This window comes from Chanodichthys erythropterus, chromosome 18, assembly GCF_024489055.1.
Source record: "Chanodichthys erythropterus isolate Z2021 chromosome 18, ASM2448905v1, whole genome shotgun sequence".
NCBI classification, from domain to species: Eukaryota; Metazoa; Chordata; class Actinopteri; order Cypriniformes; family Xenocyprididae; genus Chanodichthys; species Chanodichthys erythropterus.
This window is the reverse complement of record NC_090238.1, coordinates 37,320,592-37,344,004: the sequence shown is the minus strand read 5'-3', so window position 1 is coordinate 37,344,004 and position 23,413 is coordinate 37,320,592. Positions and strand designations below refer to the sequence as shown.

At 36.4% G+C, this 23,413-nt stretch overlaps 3 protein-coding genes across 3 annotated transcripts; all 3 read right to left on the bottom strand.

The window, feature by feature from the left end:
* Positions 1–1,537: 1,537 nt before the first annotated feature.
* LOC137006842 (psychosine receptor-like) lies at positions 1,538–5,989 on the bottom strand. Its single transcript, XM_067367951.1, has 2 exons — positions 5,863–5,989; positions 1,538–3,323 (listed from the first exon to the last, which is right to left on the bottom strand). Exon 2 carries the CDS (start codon positions 3,311–3,313, stop codon positions 2,267–2,269), a length of 1,047 nt encoding a protein of 348 aa, XP_067224052.1. The 5' UTR covers positions 3,314–3,323; positions 5,863–5,989; the 3' UTR covers positions 1,538–2,266.
* A 3,666-nt stretch (positions 5,990–9,655) lies between these two features.
* On the bottom strand, positions 9,656–10,597 carry LOC137006301 (ovarian cancer G-protein coupled receptor 1-like). Its single transcript, XM_067366934.1, has one exon. It carries the CDS (start codon positions 10,544–10,546, stop codon positions 9,656–9,658), a length of 891 nt encoding a protein of 296 aa, XP_067223035.1. The 5' UTR covers positions 10,547–10,597.
* A 9,837-nt stretch (positions 10,598–20,434) lies between these two features.
* On the bottom strand, positions 20,435–23,103 carry bdkrb1 (bradykinin receptor B1). The gene is made up of 2 exons (XM_067368295.1): positions 22,993–23,103; positions 20,435–21,753 (listed from the first exon to the last, which is right to left on the bottom strand). Exon 2 carries the CDS (start codon positions 21,750–21,752, stop codon positions 20,673–20,675), a length of 1,080 nt encoding a protein of 359 aa, XP_067224396.1. The 5' UTR covers position 21,753; positions 22,993–23,103; the 3' UTR covers positions 20,435–20,672.
* Positions 23,104–23,413: the final 310 nt, after the last annotated feature.

Here is a 23,413-nt window from a genome sequence, read left to right as displayed (position 1 = left end):
GGGTAATCACTTATATCAATGTTATATAAATCGTCATGTTGTCCAGCCATAAAACATATATAGTTTTATAGTATAGTTTTTGTCAGTGTTTATTTAACGATGGAAAATAGTTAATTGATGGTTTGTCAACATAATATATAACAATACAATATATATGGAATGATTTTACCTCAAAATCCAACAATTTGACACAAAATGATAAATGCAAATCCATGTTTCTCTGGCAGGAGTCCAGCTGTTTCTGTGAATTGCATCGATCCATTTGCTGCTTTTTTTTCTGTAGCTTTCAGCAGTTTTTAAATATATACCTCGGGAATACCTCATTATGTATTTGTAGCTTTAGTCATTTTGATAGTAGGCTAATATAGCTAATATACACTTACAGCCAGTGTTGCCTTCATATAAGGCTTATATAAGGCTTTTAATTTTTTTTGCGTCTCTAGACAGATTTGTTTTTTTGTTTTTTTTTGGTCCAATATGGCTCTTTGAACATTTTGGGTTGCCGACCCCTGCCTTAGACTTATATTACATCTCGTGAAAGAACGTTTCTAGGACACCTTTAATCATTCTATGATGATTGGGGTGATATTGTAGGTGAACACATTTCACATGACAACGCCCACTAGGGGCAAGAGTCTGCTAAAAGGATTTAAAGTACGAATTTCATGATAATTCAATGTCCAATTTGTATCTTAAAATATGTCAGAGCCATTTTTTTGTCTCAAGATGCACAACAGTAATGTTTTTCTAGGGTATGTTTATAAAAGCTACTTAAATGCCCTAATTGAACTAAGGCCTCTAAGCCCTGTCTGTGAAACCAGGCCTAAATGAATCTTGAAATAAATGCTTATTTACATCTTTGAAAAAATAATTTTTACAGTGTTCGATCTCAAGAAGCGTGTAGGAATCTGACAGTGTTTTAGGGGTTTATTGATGGATGATATAGATTATCTGAAGCGTTTCTAACCGTGTTCAAAATCGTCTCAAAGCCCCAGATGTCTGCTGACACAGCGAGTTGAGCATCAGATCCTGCAGGATGAGCGCAGAGGAAATAATAATCTGATTTACGTGCATCAGTAAAAGCTCCGCTCGTGAACTCAGGCACATGTTTACAACCGAGCAAGTAGATAACATCCACCTCATGATCATGTTTCCCAGCATCAACCTAATCGATGATGCTGTCAGGAATGAGGTGGAGGAAGTGGGTGGAGGTTTCAAAGCTAGTAGATGCTGATGATGAAAGATATGGTTGCAGGATGATTGAGATAACTGACCTCGAACGACTGACATGAGAAGCAGTGTTAATATCATTTTCTTTTCAGATGAGTATCACTTTGTATTGTTTAAATGTTGAAATTATATGAAAGACACAAACCAAAAACACTGATGCATTCAAAATGCAGACCTATCTATCATGTTAACTTTTTTTTTTTTGCCAAAATACCATAGTTAGTCATTGTTTTTTTTTTATTTATTTATTAATTAATTATTTTTTAAAATGTAAAAATGCAGAAAGTTTTCTGTGATGGGTCGGAGATATAATATACAGTTTTTAGAGAATACAAAACATGTCTATGGAAAGCAATTTATTTGAACCAAAGTGACCTTTTGCATTGTATACTTTCTAATCATCAAAGAATCCTGAAAACAGTTATTTTAAATTGAAATAATTTTTCAGCATCTGTGCTATATTTTTGATCAATAAATACAGTCTTTGTCAGCAGAAAAGACTTCTTTAAAAATTTTTACAGATTCCAAACTTTTGAACAGTAGTGCAATATATAAATATGTATATATATATATATATATATATATATATATATATATGTGTTTATTATAATTTACATACGACAAAAACAGCACACATTAGTATAGGAGATTAGTTGACTGGTATTGTTGAAAAGCCTTGTGTAATATATATCACACTCAAAATAGATTTAACAATACTCTTCAGATGTTTACAATATTGTCTGCTAAATATTATAGGCTAGAAGTGGGAGTAAAAATGAAAGGTCACAGGTATTTCTTGTTAAGTGCGATCTGGTGCCTACGCTGGATTATTTGACAGACAGGAAGTGCTGAGGAAATGCTGTTCTCGTTTCTTAAAACAGCAAGGATTATCGTAAGTTGTCTTGATGTTGACCGACAGTTCATAGATCAGTCTTTGTGTTTGAATGTATAAGCCTTCCCTTCATTTCACTCCTCGGTTTCAGTCCAGTTCTTTTTTAAAAACACTGTTGCATATATAAACATCAGCTTGATCCAATCACAACGGTAGTTCAGATGTACAGTAAATGTGGCTTTTGTGATTGCAATCCATATCAGTTCCAAGGATATATCTGTTTTGCTGTCCCGTCTCTCTTTGCTTCTCTTTCTTCTTCCACATTCTCCTGAAGAAGAGTAACACGTTTGAAGCACTGGCCTGACCCGTTCTGCCCGTCAAGCCGTACAGGAGAGGATCCGCAAGGCAGTTGAGCATCGAGAGGAAGACGGTGGCCTTATATCCGATGAAGAGCCAGTTGGGATACGGACACTCCTCCAGCAAAACTTTCAAAACCATCATGATGTGCACAGGCCCGAAACACAAGTAGACAGTCAGCAAAATGCCTCCTAGAAGCTTGAACACTTGCCGGCGCTCCAACGATCCCAGAGTTTGGTTTTTCTTTACATCCGAATAGATCTGCCAATAACAGAAACCCACCACCAGTGCGGGAATGAGGAAGCCTACTACAAAACGAGCGACATTGACCTTTTTTTGCATCTCTGTCAAAGGATATATTTCCAAGCAGATTGAATAATCCTCCTCCTCACTGTAGACATTATTTGGATGCACAGTGATTGCATTGAATACGACTGCAAAAATCCAAGCAGCAATGCTCACGCTGACCGCAATCTTGCGCTTTCTAAACTCGCGAAACTGGAGCGGGTGAACGATGGCTATGTAGCGATCTACAGCGATGCAGCTCAGAAGTATGGCGCTGGTGTAGAAGTTTGTGAAGAGCAGGAAAACAAACACGACACACACGGTCTTCCCGTAAAACCACGTGTCGTGAAGACCATACTGAATCCAGACGGGGAAACACGAGATAAACAAGAGGTCCGCGAGAGCCAGGTTAAACAGGTAAACGCCCAACTCGTTCTTCTGACGGATGAGCCGGTACGACACAAACAGGAAGAAGATGTTGGACGGGATGCCGATCAGGATCACAGCCAAGTGCAAGGCGACGAATACCTTCTTTTCTGGATTGTCAGTCGGGTAGCAGTCAGTATCGTTCAGGCTGGGGGAGGTCGTCCATGTCTCCGTTGTATTCATCTCAAGGCAGCTTTTTCATATGAGGAGGGAGAAAGATCATTATATGTTATGTGATCGTTTTACCTGATAGTATACACTCTAAAAAATATATGATTGGGGTTGTTTTAACCCAGCAGTTGGGTTAAGTGTTTGCCCAATGTGCTGGGCAGTTTTATTTAATTACTATATGGCTGACTTAAAATTTGGTTGGAAATTAAAAATCAGGCAACAATAATAATCAAAAGGTGAACATTTATTAATAAGCAATTTAATAAATGTTTGTTGTTCAATTATTATTCATTAAAGATATCAATTTATTAAATATACTAAAGTTAATTTCCAACATACTTTGGGTTCATTTTAAACAAACATTTTACAGAAATTTTTAAACAACAGTTAAGTTAAATAAACTACGTAGCAGGTTGGGCAAACATTTAACCCAATCGCTGGGATAAATAACCCAATCATTGGGCTAAAACAACCCATTCGCTGGTTAAAAATGACCCAGTCATTGGGTTAAAACAACCCATTCACTGGGTTAAAACAACCCATTCGCTGGGTTAATACAGCCCAATCGCTGGGTTAAAAAAAACCCAATTGCTGGGCTAAATCAACCCAATTGCTGGTTTAAAACAAACCATTTGCTGGGTTAAAAAACCCCAATTGCTGAGATAAAACAACCCAATGGTTGGGTTAAAACAACCCAATTGCTGGTTTAAAACAACCCATTCGCTGGGTTAAAACAACTCAATTGCTGGGTTTGTTTTTAACCCAGCCTTTTTTAGCATGTAGGATAGCAACTATTAACTGAACAGTTCAAGCAAAATTATAGTTTATTCAGGATCGTTTTAAACTCCAATGATCTTCTGTGCTCTTTCCTTTCTGCTCTTTTATATACAATGACATTGAATATAGACAGATGCAGACAGAAGCACCCAAAGTCATACGATAGTCTTGTGTGAGTGATATACACTACTGGTCAAAAGTTTGAATAATAAAGATAGGCCTAATTCAATGTCACCAAGGCTGCATTTATTTGATCATTGTGAAATATTAGAATGTTCAATGTCATTTATTTGAATGACAAATCCTTTGAAACATTGTAAATGTCTTTAATATCGCTTATGATCAATTTAATGCATACTTGCTGAATAAAATAATCAGTTTCCTTCAAATTTCCTTTCCTGTACACTCTAAAACCTGCTGGGTTGTTTTTTCTACTCAAATGCTGGGTTGAACCTGTTGGGTCATTTTGTTGGGTTATTTTTTCATGGTTGGGTAGTTTTTGTGTAACCCAGTCGTTGTGTTAGAGGCTGGTCAATCTCATTGACAGTTAAAACAATACACCCCTCCTCCACCCACCCTCCGATGCAACAACCCAGCTGTTGGGTTACACAGCGTGTGGGTATTTTGCACCCTCAGCAATTTTCAACGCCGCCAAATGGTGCATTTCTTCAGCAAAATAAAGGTTTGTTTTATTACATTTTATATAGTCTTTACTGTGTTGAAAATCATAATGCAATGCAATATACAGGGATGAGCTAAAATGGTCATCTTGCATGATGGAAATGTCTTTTTTAATTGAATAAACTGATTTTTATTCATTATAATACTGAATATTATTAAATTTGGATGTTAAAACATGCTCTCAGAACTGTGTACTGTTTGTTTTTGTGCAGGTTATAAGGATGAATATATCTTTTGGCTCTGAGAAATGCAGAGCAGCAGTCTGAGGTTTGGAGCTTCCCCGCCGAACAGCGGCCCATCACCAGCAATAAAGTAATTTTTAATCAATAGTTGAGTTCAATAAAACAACCCAGCAACTATTGTTTAAAAATTACTATGACTGGCTTAAAATGAACCCAAAATTAAAAAAATCAGACACATAATTACTAGAGGCAACAATAATAATCAAAAGGTGAACTTTTTTTAATATGCAATTTAATTAATTTGTCTATTGTTTTATTATTAATTAAACTTATTAATAAATGTTCATTTCCAACATATTTTCAGTTCATTTTCAGCAAGAAATACACTACATTTTAAACAATAGTTGAGCTAAATAAAACATTTAACCCCAAATTTTTTTAGAGTGTACCTTTAATGCAATGTAAGTCACATTTGGATAAAAGCAAAAGTAGATTTGAGATCAAAAATAGATTTGAGAGTTAGCCTTTCATCTGTTCCTCACTCAAAACTATCATATGCTATAGAAGACTTAAAATATAGTACACAACACAAGTCTATATTTCACTTTTATGATGCTTAAGCTCTACTCTTTGCTGTGTGGAAAAGAGCAGCTTCAATATTCATCATGATCTGCATTTGCGCTCCATATAAGAAAGTCACATGGGCGACATGAGGACAAATAAACAATGACAAAATGTTCAGTTTTGAGTGAACTGTCCCTTTTAGGCATTTATTTACTGACTCAAAATGCCAGTCACAAAACAGAGTAATTACACAATAGCTATATTTGAGAAATCAAATAAACCAACCAAACCTTTAAAATGAAAACCATATGCGTTTAACAGCATCAAAAGTCCATATTTTAGATCAAATCTACTCACCATAAGTGCCACAATTTAGGAATCTGTTTTATGACAAAATTACAAAATATGATAAAAGATTTGCAAAGATATAAATGAAGGAACTGCACATTGCAACGGCCTCTCCAACGGTGAGGAAGTAACAGTGACAAACATCACTTCCTTGTCATTACTTAGTGAGCCCCAGTGAGCAGAAACCACAAAACACTCAAGAAGTGACATTGCATCATGCCTTCCTGAAACAACGTTTGTCATACTATTTGTTTACTGTATATAGATTTATATTCATCCAAGACTTTTAGTGACTCAACTACTTTGTTATTCTTGGATTACTGTTTTTTAGTTTTGATAATGAGATTGAGTTATCAGTCTATCAGACTGCATTACAGGACTTTAAGCTAAAATGTCATGTGGTTGATAAAAGCACACAATGAAGGAACTGGCACCATTGTGACGCTGACAGTGGGAGGATCCCACTGAAGAGGTGGACGGAACCTTGGGATTGATTGGCGGAGGCAGAACCATGGTGAGTGGAGGAATTGGCGAAGCAGAGAGGCTGACGGACATGGGTGACATTGCAGGCTTGGAAGCCTGGGGCTGAATTGCTGACTCGTGGGACTGAGGCAGCGACATGAATGACCAGGGCGAGCGAGGGCGAAGTGGAGGTGGGAGAAAGGGAGGAGCCTGATGACACAGTAGGGGTGCAGCTGCAGCCGGAATCCCAAAAGTCCATGGCGGGAACTGGACGTCGACTGACAGAGGCTGACCTGGAGCTATGAGGGCCCCCAGAAGAGTTTCCGGGAAGACGGGCCATGGAGGCGATGAGGGAGCGGTGAGCCAAGGCGATAGTGACGGGCTGACAGTGACAGGTCCGAGGTGCAGCTGGAGACTCAGCCTCAAGCCAAGCTAGTGGAGGGGAAGCCCTAAGCGAGGTGGATGAGCTGCACGGAGGAGCCGAGGAGCTTGATGACACTAGTGGATCCGGATCTGAAGGGGCAGACGGAACGCTGGGATTGATCGGCAGAGGCGGAACCATGGTGAGTGGAGGAATTATTGGATCAGAGAGGCTGACGGACCTGGGCGACATCGCAGGCTTGGAAGGCTGGGGCTGAAGGCAGCGACAGGGACTCAGATGACCGGGGCGACGATGTGGTGAGGCCGACCTGGAGCTATGAGGGAGCCCAGCAGAGTTTCCAGGCAGACAGGCCACAGAGCCGAGGTGATGGTGATGGGCTGACAGGCCAAGGTGGAGACATGGGAATGGAGGTCCAAGGTGCAGCTGGGGACTCGGCCTCAAGCCGAGCTGGTGGAGGGGAAGCCCTAAGTGAGGTGGATGAGCTGCACGGAACTAGCGGCGGGGACAGAGCCGAGGAGCTTGATGACACTTGTGGATCCAGGGCGGAGTCCTAACTGAAGGGGCAGACGGAACACTGGGATTGATCGGTGGAGGCAGAACCTTGGTGAGTGGAGGAATTTGTGGATCAGAGAGGCTGACGGACATGGGCGACATCGCAGGCTTGGAAGGCTGGGGCTGAACTGCTGACTCGTGGGACTGAGGCAACGACAGGGACTCAGATGACCGGGGCGACGATGGGGCGAGCAAGGGCGACAGGGAGGTGGGAGGAAGGGAGGAGCCTGACGATGCCATAGGGGTGCAGGCGGAGACAGAATCCCAAAAGTCCATGCCGGGAACTGGATGTCGACTGACAGAGGCTGACCTGGAGCTATAAGGGAGCCCAGCAGAGTTTCCAGGCAGACAGGCCACGGAGGCGATGAGGGAGCGGTGAGCCCAGGTGATGGTGATGGGCTGACAGGCCAAGGTGGAGACATGGGCCTGGAGGTCCGAGGTGCAGCTGGGGAGGCAGAGCCGAGGAGCTTGATGAGACTAGTGGCGCAGACGGATCCAGGGGATTGGTCATGATCAGCGATGGAGAAAATCTCCTGACTGAACCAGCGAGGAAGATGATGACTTGAATGTGGGGACTTGGGTGGGAATTGGATCCACGGACCATAGATCTATTAGGTCTAGATCCGCTTTTGGCTCTGTGATGAACTGATCCATATGCATTGGCACGGGGGCCTTGAAGTCCTTTGGCTCTGGTTCTGGAACGACCTCAGTGGGCGCCTCTCCATTCCGGAGCATCCAGGCCAAGTACCCCAGATACTTCCTGTTACTGCAAATAGCATTATCATTCAAAAACGTTTTTATTCAAGAGTAAAATCTACTTTCAAAACTTAAAAACAATTATCCTTCCTATTTCAAAGAAGACATTACATTCCAGAATGCAGTAAAAATAAAGAAAGCGGCTGAACACCATCAAGAATAATTTTATCATTGCAGAGTTGTAGTTTTAACCAGTCTTATAAACACCGTCTAGACAAACCTCATTCTTTACATAGCTTAGTGGACAAAAAAAAGGGTAGCATCCTTACTGACACCATCTCCATCACTACTCTTTCCCTTGCTATTACAGGAGCAATCACAATATTTTATTCATTCTATTTGTTAAAACCCAATTCTCACCCTTTTCACCTCTGCTTTTCTACTTTCTTACATTTTATTTTAACACTCTATGTTTAATGTGTTAGTGTGAATAAGATCAAATAACAAAGCATACGGACATATGCCTTACATACTCTGCAAACCCATGACTCATACTGGGCCTCGTACCAGCGGTTTATTTTGTGTATCTGCTGGATGAGCTTGTGAAGTCAAGCATCTCACAGAAACCACAGACGATGTTTTGATAATGGGTTCGCATGCTGTAAGACAGATAAAATCTATTTGAGAGATGTCATTCACTTTCATACAAAACATACAAACACACACCAGAGAAATGCACAGAAATGCACTAGCACTCAAGAGTTTGAGCTTGTTTTTATTATGACTATTTTCCACATCTTAATAGTTCACATGTATGCACGATTTATGTTTGTCCATGAACAATATAAGCAGAAGCCTTTAGGTTTTTAACCTTGATAAAGCCTACTTTATTATCTTTAATACACACATTTCTAAGGCCTCTAAATGATCAACATGATCAAAACTTTGCTGTTGCACACAATCTCCTGCAGTCCTTCTGTCGTCTGATTTATGCTTTTTTAGCAAGTAAAAGTATAATTGTACAAACATCCTCCTTCAGCCCGTGCTTCATGTGTCTATTTCCTGTGAAATCTTTAATGATTTTTATCAAGTAAATGTAAGAATAACTTTTATATTGTTAGTACTATTTCAAGATGAACATTTACTGGACTGAAGCAACTTCGGTTTACTTTATTCATACATAATTTTTCAGAAAAAATCATGTTCAAATGTGTTCTTTCAATCATCATTGTATTGCATTGCATTAGATTTGCTAAACTATAGAGCTAAAACTAACCATCTTGCTAAGACATATTTTTGGAAGATATTGTGTGATGACTGATATTTATATGCATTTAATGTCAGTAGTCTTTATTCTGTTGTAAAAATCTCATTGATTTACATTACAAGAATTTCATCTTACTTTTTGTCCATTATATAAATATCAGGATCTGCACCAAATTTCATATTTTTGCTCAGTTTGAGCAAATCAAATATATCATATATGATCCATAAAAACCTGATGTATCAAATATGATACTCAACAAAAATGTAAATTAAATACCAAAAATATCAAATTTGTGTATCAAGAAAACATCCCGGGTTACTTGTGTAACCCTGGTTCCCTGAATAAGGGAACAAGACCCTATGTCATGTGACGTTATGGGAATAACGTCATATGACGAAGGTTCCCATGAAAGGGAACATTATTTGCAGTCTTCCAGTGTTATTTTAAACTCCTGGTTTCACCACAGATGAATAAATCTTGCTGAAATGTTCCCCACAGCACTTAAAGAGCTTTTTCATTTCAGTTTTGGCACTGTCACTTATGAGACAATAAATGATGGGGTCTAAAACGCTGTTTATTGTCGTGGTGGCCACAAACACCATGTAAACATCTCTCAGATTCTGCGCAGCGCTGCAGTCTCTGGGCTCCAGCAGTCCTCTGATGAACATCACCACCTGAAACGGGGTAAAAGCCACTAAGTATGTGAACAGAAGAGACAGGAGTAGAAAGCAAATCTTTCTCCGTTCGCTGACCAGAGTGGATGTGCTTTTCTTCAGCGACCTGATGATCTCCATGAAGCAGAAGGTCATAATGAGCGCAGGAACGAGAAATCCCAGGACGGCGCGCGTGATGGCCACGATGGCGCTGGCGCTGGACATGATATTCGGCTCCTTGCACATTCGACTGGCGGAAAAGTTCCTGATGTCATCTGTGTAGGCCAGAAGACCGAGATGAACCGCAATCTCCACCAGCCATACGATGGCGCTCACCAGCACGGCGGTTCTGACCTCTCGAACCCGTATGAAATGCAGCGGAAACACTATGGCTAAATATCGATCCATAGAGATGCAGCACAGAAACCCTGAGCCCACGTAGAAGCTGTTGAACATGACCACCGCAATAATGCTGCACAGACTGTCGTTCACCTCCTGCTCCAGTGCCATCATGATCCAAACGGGTAGAGTTAGGATATACAGCAGGTCTCCCACAGACAAATTAATCAGATAAACCGCCAAATTATTTCCCCTCTTCATCAGAATCCAGGCCACGTACAGGGACAAACAGTTTGCTGGAAATCCAACGATGAAGAACAGCGAGTAAACCGTCGGGTACATGTACCGCTCCACCGTGTTTCCATGTGTGCAGTTAGTCAAGTTTAAAGAAGTGTTGAGGGCCATGATAGATGTTGAGGTATTATAAGCTGAATACAACTCTCATCCTCTCAACATATAATACTGCGAGTAGGCGTTGCCTTCGTGGAAAAAAGCCATGCAAATCAGTTCAGCATGTCTGCTGATTTCCAGGATAAAAAGCTTTAGAGGGAATATGACCATAGACTTTATTTTTATCCCCAAAGGGAAATTTAAACGTGAACAAGACAGTACACTACGATAAACAAATAACAATACAAGTATGACAATAATTAACATATCATACAAATACAATTAAAAAATTAATAAATATATCCTAATATAAATAAATATTTGGGCAAATACAATGCACAATTATTCAAACATCCAACCTCAATATTAAGATTGGCTAGTATTAAAAGTCTAACTGCTGTTGGAACAAAGGGTTGTGCATGTGTGTAATTTGCACAGTATTATTGTTGTTATTTATATATTATTCTTTAAATGAGTGGGAAGTAATTCTATTAAGCTGCACCAGTTTTTCTTATAGATATCTTTATTATAATCTAATCTAATCTAATCTAATCTTACATATTTCATGTATTTAAATATATGGGTATATATATATATGTATATATATATATATATATATATATATATATATATATATATATATATATAATATGCACACTACCGCTCAAAAGTTTGGGATCGGTAAGATTTTTAATGTTTTTAAAAGAAGTTTCGTCTGCTCACCAAGATTGCATTTATTTAATTAAAAATACAGTAAAATCAGTAATATTGTGAAATATTATTACAATTTAAAATAACTGTTTTCTATTTGAAAATATGTGAAAATGTAATTTATTTCTGTGATCAAAGCTGAATTTTCAGCATCATTACTTCAGTCTTCAGTGTCACATGTTCCTTAAGAAATATGGCAATTTACTGCTCAAGAAACATTTATTGCGTACAGATGTACAAAATATTTGTGTACATTATTTTTTTTTTCAGGATTCAAAAGAACAGTGTTTATTTGAAATATAATCTTTTGTTACATTTTAAATGTCTTTACTGCCACTTTTGATCGATTTAATGCGTCATTACTGAAAAATTATGCTTAAATTATTTTCAAAAAAATAAAAAAAAATAAAAATAAAAATAAAAATTCTTACTGAGCCCAAACTTTTGAATGGTAGTGTATAATGTTACAAAAGCTTTATATTTCAGATAAATGCTGTTTCAGATAAACTATTCTATTCATCAAGGAATCCTGAAAAAAAGTACACTGCACTGTTTTTAACATTGATAATAATAATAATAATAATGATAAATGTTTCTTGAGCAGCAAATCATCATATCAGAATGATTTCTGAAGGATCATGTGACACTGAAGACAGGAGTAATGATGCTGAAAATTCGGCTTTTCCAACCCAGAAATAAATTACATTTTATATTATATTCCAATAGAAAACAGTTATTTTAAATTGTAATAATATTTCACAATATTACTGTTTGTACTGTATTTTTAATTAAATAAATGCAATATATATATATATATATATATATATATATATATATATATATATATATATATATATATATATATATATATATATATATATATATATATATATATATACAAAAATTCAAATTGTTCACACTTGTAACACAGCTAGTCATTCTTTCAAAACCTGATCTCATGCTTTCATTACAGGTATACATATTTTCAGTCCACATAATCTCTGTTTTAAAACACAAGATTATTGTGATATGTAATGAGATCATTTGGTTTAATCACAGAGACACAATAGTATGATTTTCTTTCAGTTTAGTACCTGTAACAATCAGTTAATTTAATAGCAAATAATGCAATATGCATGTTTCACATCACCCTTGTTGATGAAATAATTAGTTATACAGGCTACAGATGCCACATTAGAAAATACACTTACATTTCCTAAATCATGTAACATAAAATCGGTTTGTAATATCAGTGTGTTATCAAAAGGTGTGATGAAGAAGGTTTCGTGTAGAACAGAGTTTGCTGCCAATACAGTAAATGTTCTGACTGTACCATATGACTGAATCTATACTGTAGTCGACCTTTATAAGGGTGAGTTACAGTAATATGGCAGTCTCTACCATGGTAATCTGTTTACAGTATCACATGGCATACATACTGTAATGTAAAATGCTGTATTTGATGAGATCTGTCTCTCTTCTTCTGCCGTATCTCTGATCAGTCTGATGTTACACAGTCATTGACTGTCTCTGTTTTCCCTTGTACTCTATCTTGCTCTATCTTCACAAATCTCTCTATCACACACACACACACACACACACACACACACACACACACACACACACACACACACACACATACACACACACACACACATACACACACAGGCTTGTTTTTGTGAACTGTGGGGACATTCCATAGGCGTAATGGTTTTTATACTGTAAAAACTGTATTTTCTAACGGCCTACGCCAACCCTAAACCTACCCATCACAGTAAACTGTGCAATGATTTATAAGCCTTTCGAAAAATGGGAACATGGCTAATGTCCTCATAAGTGAGCCTCTTCTTGTAATACCTGTGTAATACCCATGTCATTATACAAATTAGTGTCCTGATATGTCACAAAAACTCACGCACACAGACATGCCCTTTGAACGGTAGTGGTTATAATATCTTAAGATAATAAGATAAATCACTAATAATGTAAAAAGAATTCATAGTTATCTGAATCAGACATTGCAAACAAGGTAGAAACTATAGAATATGTATTTTTATAAATCTATAGATGTACCAAATGATTCATTGATTGAGTTGGATTAAATAATAGACACATGTATTAAACTGAACGAGAAAGACTACTGTGAATGAAACATTTATACAGATGAAACACTTATTTTGTGCAGTGAAAAGAATACTTTGTGATTTTGTGCATTGTATTAACGCAATTGAAAATATGCTGAAATGTTTTTAAAAAATTGCACTTTTGATGATCTGTCGTGATATTAGTACTAAGAGTGTTGAAAATGTAAAATTTGCTTGTGAAAATTGCACCAAAGCAATTAAAAAACCCACTCAAAACTATATTAATCTAAGTCATTTTAAAAAAAATTTAGGGTTTTTTTTTTTTTTTGTGTGTGTGTTGTTTTTGTTTCTTTTATCGTATTGTGTTTTATAGTATTGTGTGCAATGACCACCTTGAAAGCAAGATAGAGTTTATCCTAAAACATAAATTTATTGCAATCTCTATTCTAAACTCTCATGTTTTGACATAAACAGGCAAGAATAAGTTACTGATTTTAATTGCAAACATAAAAAGTCCTGGTTGTCCACTTCAGTTATGATTCATTTTTTGATTAATCAGCCATTTTGATTGACATTTTTCAACATCCATTCACTATAGTATCTGGGTGTTTGTTTAATCGGAGTCTCTCTAACCTGTTAGTTTTTCTGCACACATGCCTTTAAGGCTGATGAACTGCAGATGTGTCGTGTGTTATCATACCGTACGTATGGACAGTTTATACTTCTGGATTCAAACCAAATAACATCTTCACAGACGTGATGTATTACGTGAAATGAGAGTGGTGGTTTATGTGAAAATGAGATGTTCTGGCTATGTGTCAAGTAGTTTTTGCATCAGATCCTGGCTGCGTCCCAATACTTGTACTGTGTTTCCAAGAAAACTCTATAAAGAAAACTTCCGAGCATCCTAGATAAAATGCTAATAAATTTCCCACTGAGAAAAGTTGAGATGCGTGAGTCATGAAATGTTTTCTATTTTGTGTCTCTCTCATTTGAATCTCTGGAGTCTGGAGGATCAGACTGTTGGGATTTTAACCCTGGATCATATGTTGCAGTTCCTAATAAATTTCCAGCCAGCTGAGATCATTGGATAAGCAGAAGAGCATTTGTTTGTATCAGTTGTTGAGTATTTGTACATTTACAAGTTAGTACCAGTTATGCATTTGGCAGATGCTTTTATCCAAAGCGACTTGCATTACATTCCAGGAACACATTTACATTTGATCAGTTCATGCTTTCCCTGGGAATCGAACCCATTACTAGTGCCATGCTTTACTATTTGAGATACAGGAAAACAATAATAACCATACAAACATAACATTATAGTTCAAAATATGCAAAAATAATAGAGTGGTGCAGGGATGATGATAAAACCCGGAAGATTAATTCACCACTGGTTCCCACAAGATTTTCTTTCAGGGAAATCCTATTTTTAATTGTATTTTTTACCCTGTTCTTTCCTATTTGTCGTAAGGGTAAATTTTATCTGAAAGCTGCACTGCAAAAAATGCTGTTCTTACTTGGAATTTTTGTCTTGTTTTTAGTCAAAATATCTTAAATCAAGAAGCATTTTCTTGACAAGTACAAATTATTTTCTTGTTTTCAGGAAAAATAAATTCGAAATTAAGTTTTTCCTTAAAACAAGCAAACTAATCTGCCAACGAGGTAAGCAAAATAATCTTAGTCCAAACTGAAAACAAGATTATATAGCTTATTCTTGGTTTGAAATAAGATTATTTTGCTTACCCCACTGGCAGATTATTTTGCTTGTTTTAATGAAAAACTTACTTAATTTTGACTTATTTTTCCTGAAAACAAGAAAATAATTTTTACTTGTCAAGAAAATGCTTCTTGATTTAAGAACTTTAAGATATTTTGACTAGAAACAAGACAAAAACTCTAAGTAAGAACGGCATTTTTTCAGTGTGAATAAATACGATTTTCATTGATAGGACAATGCATATCCACTCACAAAAATATCTTAATGGAACATGATCTTTACTTAATATCCTAACAATTTGTGGCATAAAAGAAAAATCGATAATTTTGACCCTTTATGCTTATGCCTTTATGCATTTCATAATGCAGTTCTTCAATTTATGAGTAAAATAAGGTCTGTGGTAAACATAACTTGAACGTTTTGCTTTAGAACGTATATATCACACAAACTCATACCGAAAACGCACGTTTTAAAGCAGATGTGTTTATTTTTTCTAACGAGTGTTAAAGCAGTTTGGTGTGTGCAGTTCATGTTGTAGAACAAAACATCAAATTATCATCAAGTTATGTTTACTGCAGGCTTTATTCATAAATTAAAAAAAGCAGTAAACAGGAATATCTTGAGGGAACCAGTGGCAAAATAGTCTCCCTTTGCAGTTGTAAATGAATGCCTGCCTTTTGATATAAAGTTTTATTTGCCCAAGCTTTAATTTTTAGTTTAGTTTCATAAATTCCATACTTTATGACCCATAAATGCTTCATTTGATGACTTACAAATTTGCAGCCTGTGATATTTTTAGTAATGTAAAGAAAACAGGCTTAAATGTACAGCAAAGATGAACTTGATATTCAAACAATTTCCAGCACCAAGTAGGAGCCCCACAGGATGCTCTTTGTCAGCGTTGCCCGTTTATTGCAAATATTATGCTTGAAAGTGCTTTTTCACCATATTTGATTTAGCAATTTCATGACAACTATGAGAGTAGTTTAAGCAAAGTTTACTAACACAAGCAGAAACGGGTGCGGGTTTAATGCTGCACACATTTACACATTTCATACACGTTCTATGTTTAGTGCTCTTCTAATGACGTTAAACGTCCCGCTCAGCTGTTTTTCATTTAATGCTGTGGTGGCGTTGCTCTTTCAATATTAAGTCCTTAACAAGATAAAGGTGCTCACCTTTTAGTGCTTCAGAGTTGCAGAAGAGAAGAAATCTGAAAACTGGAGAGGTGATTTTAAGGAGTGCATCTGTTTATGATTATCTAAAACAATTTCCTCTAAACCAGCTCTTCCTGTTTACATTTAACCCATAAACCTCAAGAGAAAAAGCTAAATATAAAACCAAACAGTTTATTGGAAACAAGTATTTATCTTTGCCTTAAAAGGTACCGCTGTAAATACTTTTTAGCATAACCTTGTCAAACATTTAAGTGAAAATGTGTAGACACTTACAGTTTGAAGCTGGTGCATTGATACAGAATGAAAGAACATTTATACGTTTTAACAGAGAACAGCAAAACCAGCAAATCTGAGCGGTGAATAAAGAGCAAATGCATCATAGACAGGAACATCATCTTTGGCCAAAATCTCTATGCATCCTTCTTGGGGAATGCAATGCAAGAATGCATTGCAACAATCTCAGAAAGAGTTAAGAGAAATTTTGATTATCAGTATACTGAAAAGTTAAAAATAAAATATTGTTGAAATGCATTGCATTGTTTTTGTTTGTTTGTTTTGTTATTGCTAGTCTATGCAAACATGTGGTAAATGCCAGTCATGACCTGATGGTTAGCGAGTCAGAGTGGTAAACCGAAGGTTGTGGGTAAGAAATCCATCTTAACCCCAATTGCTTCCCTGGCACCTGATAGAAAATGGCTGCCCAATGCTCTAGGTGTGTGTGTCCACGGTTTGTAGTGTGTGTGTGTGTGTGTGTGTGTGTGTGTGTGTGTTCACTACACACTGCTCCTATGTCTGTGCAATAACATGGATGGATTAAATGCTGAAGACAAATTTTAAATATGGGTTACCATACTTGGCTTTCACATGTTACTGTCACTTTCACACGTGTCACAGGTTTTTCTTTTTTTTTCTTTTTTTTGTTGCACTATACAGCAAGTGCTGCATTTTTGTCAAGCTAAAAAGGAAGAAGTGCATCCTGTATGAATTTCCCCTTAGAATGTAGTTACATATGTGGGCAGTATACAAAAAAACTCTAAACGCCACTTCCCTTTGTCAGCAAAAGCCTCTAAGTTGAAAGAACCAATCAGAAGATGCGAATCGAATCGAATGAGGGCATGTTCTGTTCAATTGTCGAGCTGCAAGGTTTTCTCTTTTTTGATTTTAAAGAGATTTTTAACTAAACGAGATGGAGGATTATGATGAAATGGATGAACCCCTCCCTTTCAGCCTCATAATTCTGCCCATTCCAAGGCTAAAGAAAATGATCACAGTGACAATAAGGACAGGATTTTAATAGTAGCACATTAAACTCAACAGTGTTTTGTGTGCTGCTTTTGCATCTGAATGAAGACACACACACACACACACACACACACACACACATATGTATATATAGAGTATATGTGTAACTTGTATAGTTAATTGGGTAAAACAAATATCTAAAATGCATATTTAAAAAGTGTGTTTGGTCAAAAAGAGTGGGAACCATAATTGCAACAATAGGCTATTTTCACACCGGGTATTTATGGGACCTTATAGGTTATAAGTTATAGGAACTACCAGGGTTGCGTTTCCTGTACAACACCGTAAATAACCATAGTACGATGCATCACTGAACAAATCAACTATCTACTCACGACTGCTTCCCAAAACCGTGTTGTCAGAAACCTGTATTTCAGCCACGTTGGTTAATGATGTCATGCAGGAGGTGGAGTAATAACTTCTTTAAATGAATCTGTTTGAGATCAAATTAATGTAATTTTTTTTTTTTTGCTATACGGACATGCCATCTAAGGACTAATTCTCATCTAAGTCTCACAGTTATTTTGCTTTATTTTCAGATTCAATCATAGGCTCATTCTTACATACGCACATGCACACTCTTCAAAAGCGGTGCTTAAAATCTCTTGTTAAACTTAAATATGTAAATGACATGTGTATATAGTATTCAAAATAAAAGATATACATTGTGCTTAATCTATGGAACGGTGTTCACATCATGGACTATTTTAGTTTGTTTTTAATAAAATAAGGCACCAATTGATTGAACAAACGTATCTCTGGACAGAATAACTCAAATACTAATCAATAAAAGTGCAAAAAAGACCAAAACATGACCAACAGGGGTCCATTTTGAGTCCTGTTTCAGCACATGTGTACATGTCACATGACTCCATATTTTCTCCAATAAAAAACTATTTTTTCACTTGTTTGTATCCATTTAATCACCCACAAAAAATACAAGTCACCTTCACTGGAAAATAAAGAAGTATTTTCAAGAATTTTACATTATATATCATCAAATGTTTTAGAGAAAATAACAAAAAACTGTGTGTTGCATACAGGCGTAATAGGTTTGAATACAAATGTATTATATTTGTAAGGAAAAGAGTTAGAATTGTTTAAATATATTTGCATTTTCACATGATTTTGTAATTCACTTATAAGAATAGTAATTCACATACTATATCTGCATATATTATGATCTGCACATTTTCTATAGCACTTCAAAAAGATATAAAAGGGCAACAGCTGTTACTTTTTTATTAAATATGAAACTTTTAATACATTAAAAATGGGATGAATTTGTTTATTCAAGTGTCTAGTTAAAGAAATTGATGTTTTCAATAAATATATTTCTTTTTTTCTACATGAAAATGCCAAATGTTTCAATTGTTCCATTGTGGTAAAATGTTGCCTCGAAGCAACAAACTTATAAATAATAAATAAATAAAAAATTTATGAAAATGCCAATTTTAAGCAGGAAAAACAACACAAATAATTTTTTCCTTATTGATATCATATTGTATACCATAGAGGGTAATATCAGCTTGCTTTGCAAATGTTCGTTTGATCGATGGTTTCGGGAAACACCAAATCGTTGAACTATGTTAGTAACGAGGGAACTTGCGATGTTAGCTGGCTAATGATGCTTTTGAGAAACGCACCCTAAGATGGTTCCCAGAGAACTAAATGCTCCCCCAGCCAAGGGCCATTTTTCCTGTTAGCATTCACACCGCCAGTAGGAACTCTGAAGCGACTTAGCCGACCAACAGCAAAGTCATTTAAGCCCGGCATTCAGCAACGTCAGCAGCTGGAGATGGGAGGATGCCTTGATCGGAGCTGTGTTTTTGATGTGTCATGGATTTCATGATAATGGAGATGGAATGCAAACATATAAGTTATGCAATAGAAAGAGCAAAAAAGAGGGCTAAGAGACGAAATCTCTTATGACAACTTGTGGTGCTACATATCATAACATTAGCTTTCTGTAAGTTTATGTCTTGTGACACTTTAAAATACACGGCTTGAATATATATGGTATGTATTTGACCAATCAACGTACGCTTACGTCACTGCTAGTTCCTATTGTGCTGGGTTAGACCCTACTCTGAAGTAGGAGCTAATTTAGTCCCACCAAAAGGAATTCCCAGAACTAAATGCAGTGTGAAGTGTGTACTTCCTCCTAGATGTGCTGATATTTGGTAATGCGATATACATTCACGTTCACTCTCTGACAGCAGAGGGCGCTGATGGAACAGCAGAAATGCAGCGGTTACCCCAGAAACCCTGCAAACAAAGTTGCTGCGCAGGTGAAGTTTTTAAAATACTTCAAACAGCCATTTATTTATATATTTATTTTTTTGAAATCTCAATGTTGTTCATCACAGCACCAAATAGTTAATACTTAAAGACTTAATAGGCCATTTATTTTCAAACTTAAACATTTTTATATTTTAATCTGGACTACAACATGCCCTAATGATTAGAAATGTTCTGATTATTTGTTATTGTTCAGTAAAACTTAAAGACATACGGCTTCATTAGTTAACATGTTAATTCATTATTACCAAATTGACAATGAAAAATACTTATAAAGCATTAACAATTAATGTTAATTTCTTATTTAATGTTTAATAACATTACTACAATCAAAAGAAATTATTTAATGGACATGAGATAAAACTAACAATGATCAGTTGTATTTCTTAACTAACATTAACAAAAAATAATACTTTCTGTAACAAATGTAGCTATTGCTCAATCTTAGTGCATTAAATAATGAGACCTTATTGTAAAGTGTTTCCTGTTTAATTCTTTTGCACTTTAATCTGTTTGAAAATTTTACTTTATATATTTTCTGTGTATTACAAAAAGAGTTCTTAAAACTGTTATACTATTACAACACTTTTTTTTTTTTTGCAACTTATTTCAATATGGCGATAATACCGTATACCATGATAAAAGCTACAGCAATTAATCGCAACATTAAAATTTGATACCGTCACATGCCTATTTTTAGGGACAAAGAAAAGGTTCCTCCGGTGCGAAAGCCCCTAATATTAGAGCCACAATATGCATTGATTTGTTGTACAAATCCAGCACTAGTTTTTCTCATATAACACAACCGGCTTGATTTGATTGCCAGTTGTCGTAGATGTTAAAACTGTCCGCTGTTGAGTAGTCACATCCGAGGAGCGTTTTCTTCTCTTATAGATGCTGCTGACTTTCCTCCTGAAATAGTTTCCTGAGCAGACGTAGAGCGCCGGATTCAGGCAGCTGTTTGAGAACGCCAAGTATACGGAAAACTGGTTTCCAATATTTAAGAAGTTGTCCCACTTATTCTCATCCAAAACCATCAGATCACAGAGCATGTCAATGAAAGTTATGAAGTGAAACGGACCCCAGCAGGCGAGGAACAACAGGGTGACGGCGCACACCAGGATCGTAGCCTTCCTGTCGTTTCTGTCTTCCCAGTTACCGTTGTCTCTTCTTCGCTTCAAGGCTCGGACGATATTGAAACAGCAGAATGTGATGACCAGGAGCGGCAGAGCAAATCCCACCAGGTTTAGTTGCATTAGATGAGCCACTCTCCAAGTTTTGCTGGGATAATCCAGCATGCATTCGACGGCTTGGTGAGCCGGAATGTCTTTCAGTTTTCGCATCATGGCAGTCGGACAACCCATTCCCACACCAAAAAGCCAAAGAACAACACAAATGAGTTTGGCGTAGCGTTTCCGCCGCAGCCATCTGGCCTTCATGGTCAAGACGAGCGCGAGGTAGCGGTCCACGTTCACCATGACCAGCATGTAGATGCTGGTGTACATGTTGACGGTGATGGAGAGGTTGACGACCTTGCACATGAATTCCCCATAAGACCACATGAAATAGTTAAGGATGTTCATGGCCCAAAAAGGCAGGCAGACTAGTAGGATGAGGTCAGCCAGTGCCAGATTACCCAGGTAGATCTCAGGGACGGACCATCGGCTTCTCTGGAGCAAGAACACTAGCAATACGAAAGAATTTCCTAGAATTCCTGTCAAGCACACGATGAAGATGTACGGTGGGATGATGGAATAGACTAATTGCCAGTCTGTTGAGTTGAAAAAATCCATGTATGCTGGAGTGACGGATGTGTTTGGAGGCTGAAGTGTCGCCATTGATACGAGCTGTTCTGGTTGCATCCTAGAAGATAAAAGAGCTGCTGGACATCAGCTGGAACATCATGAACTCACTGCATTTAACTGCTTTTAATGGAAGCTTGTTTCCGCCTCTGAATAAAAAGTTAAAAAGGTAATTGCAACTTTTTATCTCAGAATTTATATGAACTCGCAATTGCAAGAAATAAAGTCAGAATTGCCAGATATAAACGTGCAAGTATGACTTTTTTCTTGCAATTCTGACATTTTTCTTGCAATTTCGAGTTTATATCTAGCAGTTCTGACTCCTATTTTCAGAATTCTGAGATATAAACTTGCAATTGCAAGTTAGAAAGTCCTATTCTGAGATAAAATGACTGACTATTTTTCTCAGAATCAGTTTATCTCACTCACAATTCTGACTTTATAACTCGCAATTATGACTTTATAACTATAAAGTCCCAATTGTGTGTTATAAAGTCAAAATTGTGTGTTATAAAGTCAGTTGCGAATTATAAAGTCAGAATTGTGAGAAATAAAGTCAGAATTGCAACTTTATTTCACATAATTCTGACCTTATAACTTGCAATTGGGAGTTTATTTCACACATTTCTGAGAAAAAAAGTAAGAATTGTGAAATAAAAAGTCACACTTTGGTTTCAAATTTGAAATATTAATATTATGTGCTGTTAAAAATAAATAAATAAATAAACAAACCTAAGTTTAGTTGCCTCCTTTAATTATAATCAGATTGGCTTACAAGACATTTCAACATTTTTTCAGCTTTAAGAAATGTATGTTGACTTATTGATCATAACAATACCTAAGTGACTTCAAACTCTTAAGTTGCATTTTATAATTTCCTAAGTTACATTTATATAATGTCTGCACGTGATTGCATTAGATATATCAAAAAAGTGTAATTTATATAATAATTAAACAACATATTTGCATGTTGACAGTTTTCAGGTACACAAATAAAATATTTAATCTTATTGGTTTTATTTTAAAATTATTTTAATTTTATATTTTTATAAAATTGTTAACTTTTTTTTTTTAAATTAACTCATAATCCACTGATTTATTGTTTAAAAAATGCACAAACAATTTACAAGCAAAACATTTCATAAAAATTAGTTTGTGTTTGAAATGATTAGCGTTTAAAAGCATTGTGTCTATTCCTGATCTAAAGCAGTGGTGTTAACATTATTGCAAGTGTGATAAAAGCATCCAAATACTTTTTAAAGCCACTTTAAATGATAAATAATAAATGATCTTTACTTACCTTTACACCAGGAGCAAGTTTCTTGCGAGTGTTTTTCTGGTGGACTGAAAGCCCTCACTTTATCCTCACAATCTTCTTGTTCTTGTGGAAGGAACGTTCAGTAAGAGACGGAGAACAGCTCTGTCTATACAACCACATTCCTCCAAAGCCATCGAGTGCCTGCTGAGGAGAATCTGTTTATACTTCAGTCTGTGTCTTCCCTAGTTGAACACACGAGCACTATTAACACACTGAAGAGAGACAGATGAAGACTTCAGTGTAATGCAAACACAACATCTGTGGGCCACAACTCTGGATATTAGGCTTGAATTATTTGCGGATTGATTTCCTTATTAGAAAGTATTACATCCTTCACTTAATACTAATAGTACATATAATACTAAAATGACAGAAATTTGGGCAGTTGCACTGTCAAACAGTG